Consider the following 12,340-nt stretch of genomic DNA (forward strand, 5'->3'; position numbering starts at 1 on the left):
GGGCCCTGTTTACTAAAAATGAACACATATGTGTTCATTATTAGTAAACAGGGCCCCGCTGTTGTGTCACTTTTTGTCGAGTGAGTGAACTAAAATCCATCCGTGCACTCGTCAATTCGAGAACGGGAATTGGGTGACATAAACGAGTCGACTCGGTACGCGTCACGCGAGAAGCGGAATAAACACAGTTATTCCGATACGAGTTTTGTCGATATACATCGACTATGGGAATACACCGAAAGTTCATCGGAGTTCATTCGTATCGACAATTGTCACTCTATTCGAGAACGGGAATTGGGTGACACATACGACTCGACTCTCTACGCGTGACGCGAGAAGTGGAATAAACACAAAAGCTAAGAGGAAGAGGAGACAACTGGCTTCTTTTTGTCTGTGACGTGTTCTTCTTCCCTAGCGGAAAAGACCGTGCAAAAACTATTTCATTATGGGTGACGCAGTCAACTGTCAAAAAACAAGTAAATAGACTAGTAAATAGATTCACGTTGGAAATAAAATTGGTTCATAAAAGTCCCCCTATTGTCTCCTCTTCCTCGTAGGCCGACAACATAGTAGAAGCGGTTCGAAGCGATTCGATGCGTTAGCAATAAGCGAAGCGTCATAGTCATAGTCATAGCAAAGATGAATACTAAGATGAAGCTGTCGGAAGAAAAACTTTCTATTTTAGTGTCTTCTTTCACGGTCCCTTTCATCCAATGAGAACCCCCCGTATTCAAGGTAATTTTGTGGTTTTGCTGCCCCCTCGGAAGAGATGAAATTTTGCGCTCATTTCTATCAAAACAATCACACCAAAATCAGAGATGTCCCATTTTTTAATTACTCGATTAACAACTAATCGATTTTTTTTTTGTTCGCTGTGCTGCCATTTTTCCACCAATAAGAGTGCAGCACATGTTTGAAACGATCGGTGATGATCCTGTGGAGATGTTAATGCTTATATCGGCATGATCTAACCGATTATAAATAGTTTACTTTTCGGTTCGTTAATCGATTAAACGATTATTCGAATGAAAATCGGACATCACTAGATGAATGTGAAACGTCATTTCAAATATAAGGCCGTTCATAAATAATGATACAATTTGAAAGGGACCGGGGCTAATCACAAATTACGTCTCCATGGTAACTGAAATAAACACGAGTGTTCACCGGTTGGTCATAGGTCATAGTGTCATAGTGAAAGCGATGCGAAGAGGTGTAAAGGCCGGCGCACAATATATACGTTTTCGGGCTTTTTGACAGTTAGCCCATGCATTATCTGTCAAAAAACCCGAAAACGTATCTATTGTGCACCAGCCTTAAAGCTTTCAGCAAAGCGGCTGTTCGTGTAGTATTTTGACGCCTGCGAACGCAAGTGGACTGATTCGATTGAGGAAAAATGGACACCGATATCGATTCAGAAAATCTGATTGATCTCGTTTTTACGAGAAAAGCGCTGTGGGACGAAACATTGAAACAATACCGGATCAGGTTGATTGTCGATAAGCTTTGGCGACAAGTTTCCTGTGAGCTGGGAGGAGAGGCAACAAGTAAGTGTAAATAGTGATTCATTTCTTAATTAATATAATGTTTTTTATTTACTTTACAGCGGATGCAGTGAAGAAAAGATGGAAAAATTTCCGGTCCACGTTTGCGAAAGAGATAAAGAAGATTCCGGAAGGAAGATCTGGTGACGCAGGACCATCGAACTATGAAACATATACCGCCTGGCCCTTTTTCGAGTTGATGCTTTTCTTGAAGGATCAAGTGAAACCACGCAAGTCCAGCGTCAACCTTTCGGCTGGTGTTGGTAGCAATGAAAACGATGTGGATGATGAGGACCTCCACGAAAGTTTAACAGAAAGCATACCTGATGAGCCAACCGATGATGCAGATGGATATGAAGTCGCTCCTGCTGCTGAAATAATTCCTCAGCCGAATCCACGACCACAGAACATGTTGGAAGTAAGTAGTGAATGCCCCTGGACGCGTGTCTATCAACAAGAGTGTCTATAGCAGCCCCCGGGAACGTTGATGACAGCTGCCAGTATGAGTGTGTATGAGTGCGTGAGAGTGAGAGCAACAAACGAAACTAACGATTTTAAATTGGCTCACCACTTTAGTAGCCTATTGGTCCCAAGCAAACGATTAACGTACCCTATTCTAGTTGAAATTCTATTACTACACTATGTTTGTTTTGATTCGCTATGAAAGTTTGACAGATAACATCAGGGGTGTGTGGATTCATGCAGAACATGCAGGGGTGAGTGAAATAGCTTGGGACTGCTTGGGACCGTTGTTCTGGTACTGAGTGAGCCAAAAATAATAATGATTTTCTTCGGGACCCAGTGGTCTTAGAGTTACCTCTATGGTGAGAGTCTGACGAAGCATAAATTGCTGATGTGTGTACAATTTATGTTTGTTGACTAGTCCATTGTAACTTGTAAATAAAGACGCACGTAGAACGTAGTCCGCGGTTGTTATTTTTCTTCGTTATCACGCGACTCCCGGGACGGGTGTTTATTGTCCGGTAGTTCGGTTTGGATAACCTGTGTACACCTGCGCTGGGATTCCCACAGGTTATGGGCCCAGATTCGTGAAGAAAATAATAGTGAAAAAGTGTTTTCCGCTGGAGGAGACATTTTGTGTGGACTGCTTTGCGTCTGTTTTGTTCGAGGAGGAGAAATTTTGTTTTTTGTGTTTCTCTCCTGTACGGGCTGAAGTGTAAACTTGTTGTTTGCTGGTTTGATTTCAAAAAGTGCGATTTTTTTGACTGAAGAAGATACGCTTCGTTCGAAAAAGCTTATATAGTGGAATCGGAAAGAACAAAGAACTTTGTGGAAAGTATCGAATTGTGAACATTGTTTTTTTTTTGTTCTCTCGATTGTGAAGTTGTTTTCTTTGCCCGACTGCGCGTAGTGTTTTTTTTTTTCGTGAACAATGGCCGAATCAAAGATTGTATTAGACCGGTTGAACGATTTCAACTGGGCAAGCTGGAAATTTAGGATGGAGTTGTTGCTGCTCAAGGACAATCTGTGGACAACGTAAAGCCGGAGGTGGTTACATTAGCTTGGACAAGGAACAACGAAAGGGCTCGAGCGACGATCGGTTTGGCGCTAGAAGATGGTCAGCTGTGCCACATTATGGGAGCTGCTAGTGCAAAGGAGATGTGGGACAAGCTCAAAGGCTACCACGAGCGAGGATCGTTATCAAACAAGATCCATGTGTTGCGGAGGTTGTGCTCGATGCGTCTAACGGAAAATGGCAGTATGTCTGAACATCTAGTCCAAGTGTCGGAGTTGGTGCATCGACTAGCAAGCATGGGAGAAGCTTTGAAAGAGCATCTGGTTGTGGCGATTTTGTTATCGAGTTTGCCGGAGATGTACAACCCACTCGTCACTGCTCTGGAAGGTCGTCCGGAAGAAGACTTGAAGCTGGATTACGTTAAAGGTAAGCTTCTGGATGAGTGGCGGAGAAGATGCGAAGGTCGAGTGCACGAAAAGCTAGAAGAGAGGGCGCTGAAAACCACAGTACGAATGGAAGAAAGAATGTTCGGGTTTGCTACTACTGTAAACAGGAAGGACATTTGCGGCGAAATTGTCCTCTGTTGCTAGCGGAGAGGAATGCAAAGGAGCAACAAAACCAAACGAAGTCGATGGTGGTTAAAGACAAGCAATCGGATGCCGGTAGCAGTGGCAGTAGTCGAGGAGTGTGTTTCACGACGACGACTGCAAGTGATGTATCGGTTGACGATCGTTGGATCATCGACACTGGCTGTTCGAAGCACATGACTGGATCGACTGTGAGCTTCGACAGTATGACGTTCTGTGAAGAGAAGGTGACTTTGGCGGACGGAAGAACGGTAAAGGCAAGAGGAAGTGGTCAAGGAAGGATCACAGGTGTCGTATTGGAAGGCGGAGCTGTAGATATGAAGCTAAATGGATTGCTATACGTTCCTGGATTATCTGGAAGTGTGCTGTCGGTGAGTCGAATAACCAGCAATGGCTACTAAGTGCTGTTTGGTGCGAAGGACTGCAGAATTTTGAAAGCTGGCAAGGTTGTCGCTGTCGGTGATAGGAACGGAGGACTATACTACCTGAGGCAGCCAGTAGTAACGTAAAGCAGGAGGAGTGCTGTAAGTAGATGCAGTAGTGGGCTTCACTAAGGAGGAGTGTTAGAAGTAAGTAGTGAATGCCCCTGGACGCGTGTCTATCAACAAGAGTGTCTATAGCAGCCCCCGGGAACGTTGATGACAGCTGCCAGTATGAGTGTGTATGAGTGCGTGAGAGTAAGAGACTGACGAAGCATAAATTGCTGATGGGTTGTACAATTTATGTTTGTTGACTAGTCCATTGTAACTTGTAAATAAAGACGCACGTAGAACGTAGTCCGCGGTTGTTATTTTTCTTCGTCATCACGCGACTCCCGGGACGGGTGTTTATTGTCCGGTAGTTCGATTTGGATAACCTGTGTACACCTGCGCTGGGATTCCCACAGAACAGACCAGGAAAGCGAGGTGTTCAACAGCAGCTGATTGACATTGAAGCCCAGAAATTGAGACTTCAGGAAAAACAAGACTAATAAGTCTAGTGCTGGTGACGACTCCACAAAACTTAAAGGATTCCAAATCAGATCCTGAGACCTCACAAAATTTGAACCCATTTGGTGAGAAACTGAGATGGCACAAACCATATGAAGTTTATATTGGAATTACTATGGTAGAACCAAGATTTTTGTTCATGTCTATCTAATAATTCACCATATCGGTTTGCTTCGAAAACTTTCAACTGTACTTGTAGGAAATTTTCCCAGCTACAACTTTGCTGGAGATTATTTTTGATTAAATGCAAGGATCGAAAGTTATCAATGGTTCAATGCGCTGATGTCTTATGATCATGCTCAATCAACTGATCAGCAGGCAACATTGGTGTTTCTGGGGCGTTGAATAGGACACCAAAATCATGGCTACTATGTCACACTGCAAAATACAGTGTTGCCTACAGAGCAGCTGCTTAATCATGTCATAAGTTTATCAATCTCTTAAATAATTAATAACATTTTCCATAAGAATGGCTATAGAACTGTTTCGCAGCTCAATATGGAAAAAGACTAGAAGGCAATGAACAAAAAGTTGAGATTTCCCATAGTAATTTACATGTAAACTTCAAATGGTTTGTGCGAAGTCTGTTTCTAACCAAATGAGTTGTAACTTTTGGAGGCTAATCAGGACCCGACTTGAAACCATTTAAGCACTGTGGAGCGAAAAAGTCAAATTTTGCATCAGTCTAGCATTCTCCAAGAGCCTCCTGCCACATGTGAAAAAGCTGAAGCCAAGAGAAAAACTGGAATTTCGAATGGAGATGCAAAGTCTCGTACACAAGCACATGATCCGAATGTGTACAACATTCAACGTTCTACCATAGAGGTAACTCTAAGACCACTGGGTCCCGAAGAAAATCATTATTATTTTTGGCTCACTCAGTACCAGAACAACGGTCCCAAGCAGTCCCAAGCTATTTCACTCACCCCTGCATGTTCTGCATGAATCCACACACCCCTGATGTTATCTGTCAAACTTTCATAGCGAATCAAAACAAACATAGTGTAGTAATAGAATTTCAACTAGAATAGGGTACGTTAATCGTTTGCTTGGGACCAATAGGCTACTAAAGTGGTGAGCCAATTTAAAATCGTTAGTTTCGTATTGATTGTTGGTTCTACGCCGTTGCAGAGCCATGCACCATTTTCTGAGTTTGAAATGAACGCATCACAGCCATCTTGTTCATATCAACGTAGTCCACCAAATGCAACAGCATGATGATATTATCACAATAGAGTACCAGGACGTCCCGATGACAAATCAAGATCAGCACTCCACCATAATTTCCCCTGAAAGGCAATATTATTCAGTGATAACATCACCTATCTCCAGTGTAATCTCCCAAAAATAGTTTTGATTTTTGAACAGTGCATTTATTTTCAACTTCAATATGATAAATACATAAGTTCGAAACGATTTCAAAACTTATTTCTGTCCATAAAGTTTTTAAAGTAATTACGTACAAAGCGTCCAGTTATTGTACATATGTTGATACATGTGTTGTTCTTCGTCTTCTTAATACATACCTCCTTCATTCAACTCAGCGGCCTCCTCCAGTTGCACATCGAGTCCTTCATGATCAATGATGACATTGTGAAGGATACAAATGGCTTTCACAATATAATCGGCAAAATCCGTTCCTGTTTCAATTGGTTTCCACAGGAGCCTCCACTTTGCGGTCATAATGCCGAACGCACACTCAACACACTTTCTTGCTCTCGATAGCCGTGAGTTGCAATATGCGAGGGATTCAGTCAATTGGTTTCGTGGGTATGGGCGGATCAAATTTAGTATTAGTGGATAGGCTTCGTCTCCGACAAAAACGTACGGCATTTTCAATGTAAGTTCCTGATCTAGCAGTGGAGCATCTGGTGGGATGTTAAGTCTTCCTCGAGGTCTTCCTTCGGTTAACAGTTCGTACATGTCGGAGGAGCTAAACGTTCCAGCATCGCTCTGCTAACCGTATACACTGACTTCCACCATTAAGACCCTGCTATTAGCGTCTGCAACGGCTTGTATAACGCTTGAATAATATGCTTTATAGTTCAAGAACATTGATCCGGAATTATCTGGACATCTGACTCGAATATGTTTGCCATCAATAGCGCCGATGCAGTTTGGGAAATTCCATTTAGTCCAATACTCATTTGCCACTGATCGAAACATTTGCTCAGTTGGCACTGGCATATAAATTGGCGGAAGAACTCCCAACAAACATTAAATGTTGAATGAAAGCTTTTTTTCTCTGTTCCAGTAAATTGATCTATTGTAGTATATCCCGTGTCCTTAGTTTAGTGCATGTCGTATTACTCCATCACTATTGAGAAATGATGAAGTATTCGATTTTTTTTACAGTTTTCATTCTCGCATTTATCGCAAGGATCCGACTCTAATTGAAAGGTTCCGCTATTTATACCCTTCGGAGTGTTGAAACACCCTCCAAAGGCGCGCCCCTTTGTCAGTCAAAATTGGATTCCTTAGCAACAAAATTAAGGTATGACACCGATAATGACCATGCATCAGAACCCTAGTCTTAACCACTTCAAACTACACAGCAAAAAAAAAAATGTAATATCGATCAACGTAATTCAAGCTGATGTATGAAATAATGATGTAATAGCAAAAAGTAGATACAATATTACATCAATGGATGTAATTTTGTTCGCAAAATCGATGTACATCGTACAATGTGATATTACACAACCGATGGATTGACCTGGTTGCATCAGTTTCGATGTAATATTCAACAACTTTTTTTGCTGTGTAGGGACACGAATAGAAGATTAGGAATCACATAGATGAAGACTAACTAACTCATTTTTCCTTGTTTCAAGATCATCCTCGGTAGACAAAGCCGAGTCTTGTCACTATCAACAAGGCATAAAAAGTAACAAGGACTAAGATGCGTTCCTTGGATTACTGAAAAATCCTGTTCCCAAGTTTGAAGTAGTCAGGACTAGGAATCGGTGGTAGATCTTACATCCCGTAACGTATTACGAAAAGGTGATCTACCCACGTTACAGGCAAAAACAAGCCTCTTCAGCTAAAATATTGCTTATTCAGCTGTTTATCAACTCAAATTGTTTGTTGGGCTTCCAATAATGCTTGGCACGTTTCTCGGATTACGCTAGCAACCGTTGATTGACCCATACGGAATGAAAATGCGAGGCTAGCAAAAGATGACCCTGTTGCAAGGAATCTGCAAAAGAAATATGCAAGGTGCATTTGAATATGAAGTTGCTCCTATAATCAAACAAATCAAATCATACTTGAGAGTAACAATCAATCGTTCACAAGGTAGAATTGGTTCTTGATAAAAGTTGGTCCTATATTTTATTATCTTTTTTTTTTTCCTTTGATTTGTTTTCCGTCGATCTTGTTTTCCGTGCTGAGCACTAATGCTAACGACGCCAGAGAGGCAGCTCCCACACCTGGACCCTACCTATCGACCCATCAACTCATGAACCGGGGACCAACGGCTTTACTTCCCTTCCGAAGAAAGGCGTGATCAGAGATGTTATGCCTCAGAACATCCCGGCGGCGCCGACTGGGATTGAACCCAGGCCTGCTGGGGTGAGAGGTAATCACGCTTACCACTACACCACCGGCGCCGCTATTTTATTATCTTGTTTGTCACTAAATTCAAAATCAGATCGAATGTGTCCATATTCTTCGTACAATCTGAAGAACTCCCCTTCTCGACTTCTATTTCGATTGAACTGCGAACTCTCTTTCGTTGTTCATTACGAAATTAATCGTGCTTGAGGAAGCTAAATATTCCTCATCGGATGAATCCAAATATTTTGCACTGCGCGCGTGACTGAAATGTTTTCAAAAACGCTTTCATTATGGCATAGGTTGCTTTGCTTACCGCTTAATTTAGCTTTGCTAATTGCTATCATATCAAATCTCTTCGAATCGCTACGAATCGCTTCTACTATGTTGTTGACCTTAAAGTTAAAGATATATTTATTCATATCAACAGGCCGCCATTACCAGGCGTGGAAAACTTGATATATCTTCAACGCACTCTTTTAATGATTCCACATTTTTAAGGATTTCAGTTTTAACTGCACAATTCAGTACAGTATCCCCCCGCTAATCCAGCTCTCGATAATCAGACGACTAGATAATCCAATCGTGGAAAGAAATCCCTGCTAAACTGCATTTATATATTTTTTTTAAATTCATCATAATTTCAAACTAGTTTTTCTCCGTTTGAGAATGATGTGACATTGGCCAATTTAAATGCTCACTGTCGATTTTTTCGGGGTTAGGTTTTACTCGCAAATGGGTCTTTTCCAGTAATCGTGTCAGTGCAGTTCTAGCCGTTGACCTAATCATGCTGATGACCTTCTGACCAAATCCTGTTTTGATACGCATGCACAATCTCGTCGCAAGCTCTGTTGGTGCCGAAAATTGGTTCAACGACCCTTGCACACAGCTGTCAGAAATTTTTCTTATCAGTGGCCAGTGTGAAAACTGTAAACATTGCGAAAAAGTAGTTTCCCAAACGAAAAAGGGGTGTTTTCTCCGTTTGTGTGTTTTTGTAGCGGTAAAATTCGTCTTACGCCATTCCTGGACGATTGGTGATGCGTATTACGACATCCCCGGGCGAGCAGCAGCGCGAGCAAAACCGTAGCAGCAGCGTTTTCTGCCGTGGCAACTCGTTGGGCGGAATGGCTCCGGCCAAGCTGAACTACCGGATTTCGGTGTCGACGTTCTTCGCCAAGTCCCATCCGAGCGATGAGTGCTGCGGAAGTAATGGACTTCCGCTGACTCCCAATTCGATTGGAATCTATGGCCGGTCGCAGCTGCTGAGGGGGGACGCATTGAAGCACGAGAATCTTTGTGAGTATTTGGATGTGATCCGGGGGAAGCACGAGCGGACGATCATCGTCCAGGAGTATGCGGGAAGTCCGCTGACGGAGACGTTTATCGGGGAGAATAATAAGCAGGAGACGTTGCTGAGGATTGTATTCCAGGTGCTGAGGGCGTTGAGCCATCTAAATGGGAATGGGTTGATGTGTCGGAACTTGGAGCCGGTGAATGTTCTGATCAGTCGGGCTTTTTGTGTGAAGCTGTACAACTATGGGTTGTATTATATGACGTACGGGGGCAAGTACGTGTCGTTTCCGATTGGTAATGTGAAGTACCTTGGGCCGGAAGTTCTGTTGGGATCGAGGGAGAATATCAAGAGTGACGTGTGGTCGCTTGGGATGATTCTGGCGGAGTTGGCTCTGGGGTGTAAGCTGTGGGACACCTTGAAGGTGTCCCATATTACGAGGAAGGTGCTTAGTTTGGTGAATACCGGGAATGTGCTGGAGAAGATAGCGCGGGAGCATAAGAAGATGGAACTGTACGAGGGATTGGATGCGGCTCTGCGGCGAATCATCGAGGTGTGTCTGACGGTTTCGGTTGCGAGGCGTCCTCAGGCGAAGGAATTGCTGGAGGATCAGGCTTTTGATTTTCTGAGGGAGGAATGTTTTACGGCACCCGATCCGGTGGGGATGACACTGTTGGAGAAGCACTCCGACAGTCTGGCGGAAATTTACTACCTCTGGCAGCTAGCTGGTGGGGATGTTCATCAGGAACTGAAGAAGGAAGGGCTCATCAAGAGTGAGGCCCCGATTTTGTCGTTGCCTGAGTAAGAATTTTAAAATGGGTGGTTGCTTTTTTGAGTTCTAATTTTCTGTTAATTCTAGCTTGATCCTTCTGAACGGAAAGTCAATCTCACCACCCAAGAGCCAAAGTTTCCTGCATGACAGTCGTATCATATTTCTTAACTTTAACATCCTACTGGAGCGCTTCTCCAAAATACCGGAGGAAGAATATCTCCCGCTGATCTACACTACCAATGCCTATCTGGAATCTCCCTTTTTCAAGACGGATCTCCCTTTGGTTATTCGGGAACGCGACACCGTTTACCAGTTCCATCGAATCATGCTTCTCAAGACCCTGCTGCACGGCTACCCGTACACCCAGGACTTGTTGAAGAGCTTCGCTAGCAAGGATATTCCTCCTCCGTTCCGTGGCCACGTTTGGGCTTGCCTACTGGGTGTGGTGGAAAATGGGCTATACGAAAAACTGGACAAGTGCAGTCCAACTCTGACGGATCGGCAAATCGAGGTGGACATTCCACGGTGTCATCAGTACAACGAACTGCTCTCGTCACCGGAGGGGCATGCCAAGCTGAAGAGGCTGCTGAAAGCCTGGGTCACGGCTCATCCCCAGTATGTCTACTGGCAGGGGCTGGATTCCCTGACGGCGCCGTTTCTCTATTTGAATTTCAACAACGAAGAACGGGCCTTCCTCAGTCTGTATAAGTTCATTCCGAAGTATCTGCATCTATTCTTCCTGAAGGATAACTCGTCGATCATCAAGGAATATTTGGTGAAGTTTTTCCAGCTGATCTTTTTCCACGAACCGAAGCTGGCGAAGCACCTGCATGGCATCAACTTTATTCCGGAGCTGTACGCCATTCCGTGGTTCCTGACCATGTTCAGTCGTAAGTGTATGGCCTTGGGCTGGAGGCTTTTCCTATTTATTCGCTTCCAATCTAATTTCAGACGTATTTCCGTTGCATAAAATATTCCACCTATGGGACAAGCTGATCCTGGGGGACAACTCGTACCCGCTGTTCATCGGCATTGCCATCCTGAAACAGCTGAAGAACACCCTACTCAAGTCGGGCTTCAATGAGTGCATTCTGCTGTTCAGTGACCTGCCGGACATCGTGATGGAGACCTGCGTGAACGATTCCGAATCGATGTACCAATTCACGCCAAAGAGCATCACCTACCGGAAGTACGCCCTGCACGAGGAGGATCCGAGCGATTTTGTAAGACCATTAACGGACTGATTGCAAGTTTGATTTTTTTTTAATCGAAAATATTGGCTCTTCCACAGGACCTGAAGTACTCGGTCGAAGACCACGGTGAGGTCCAGGCGGAACTCTACCCCCGAATCAGCAAGTACGATCTGATCCGGCTGCTGCGGGACCGGCCGGCCAGTGCGTGTGTTCTGGACCTGCGGAGCAATCTCGAACACAAGAAGGTGGCCATTGAGAACAGCGTCAACATTCCGTTCAGTTCGGTTTCGTTGAAGGAACCGCGCTTGAATGCGCTCAATGTGCCGAAACTAGAGCGCTACCTCCGGCGAAAGGTCGTCGTAATCGTAAGTACATCGCACGAGAATGCACTGCTCTTTGCCAAGTTTTTGGTCGACTGCCACGTTCCTTATGTTTGCGTGCTGAATCGGGGCTTTGAGTCTCTGTACCGAACGGATGATAAGCTGATGCTACAGACGTTCGATTATATCAATACGCTGGCCAAGAGCGTACCGAATGTTGCTAATTTTGTTGAGTCGTAGGTGGGTTAAATTTTCTGCTTCGGGGAGTGGCTTGACGTGATATATACAATATACATTGTAACTACTTATTATTATTATTATACGAGTGTTTATTAAGCCATCGAATGTTGCTCATTTGGGAAAGAAATTCCAGAGGCTAACGAACAAGACAGAGAGAACCAAATTTAGATGTTTTAAACATTTTAAATTCAAAATTTACGTGCCTAGGGAATGGGCCCATCGCTAAAAATCTCCTATTACTCATTTTTTTTTAAATATTTGTGGTTGCTTGTGAAACATTGTCAAAAATTGATTTCTTTCGGAATTTATGTAGGGGCCCAATGTTATGGAAACTTAGGGGACATTACCACTATATCGTGAAATTTTGAAAAA

General features: G+C 43.6%; 1 protein-coding gene across 1 annotated transcript; it reads left to right on the forward strand.

The window, feature by feature from the left end:
* The first annotated feature begins 9,087 nt into the window (after nt 1–9,087).
* LOC135704792 (TBC domain-containing protein kinase-like protein) lies at nt 9,088–11,994 on the forward strand. The gene is made up of 4 exons (XM_065226293.1): nt 9,088–10,244; nt 10,303–11,105; nt 11,167–11,438; nt 11,507–11,994. Exons 1-4 carry the CDS (start codon nt 9,190–9,192, stop codon nt 11,966–11,968), a joined length of 2,592 nt encoding a protein of 863 aa, XP_065082365.1. The 5' UTR covers nt 9,088–9,189; the 3' UTR covers nt 11,969–11,994.
* The last annotated feature ends 346 nt before the right edge of the window (nt 11,995–12,340 follow it).

Source organism: Ochlerotatus camptorhynchus, unplaced genomic scaffold (assembly GCF_037179485.1).
Source record: "Ochlerotatus camptorhynchus isolate MF236.1 unplaced genomic scaffold, CSIRO-AGI_Acam_v1.1 ptg000248l, whole genome shotgun sequence".
NCBI classification, from domain to species: Eukaryota; Metazoa; Arthropoda; class Insecta; order Diptera; family Culicidae; genus Ochlerotatus; species Ochlerotatus camptorhynchus.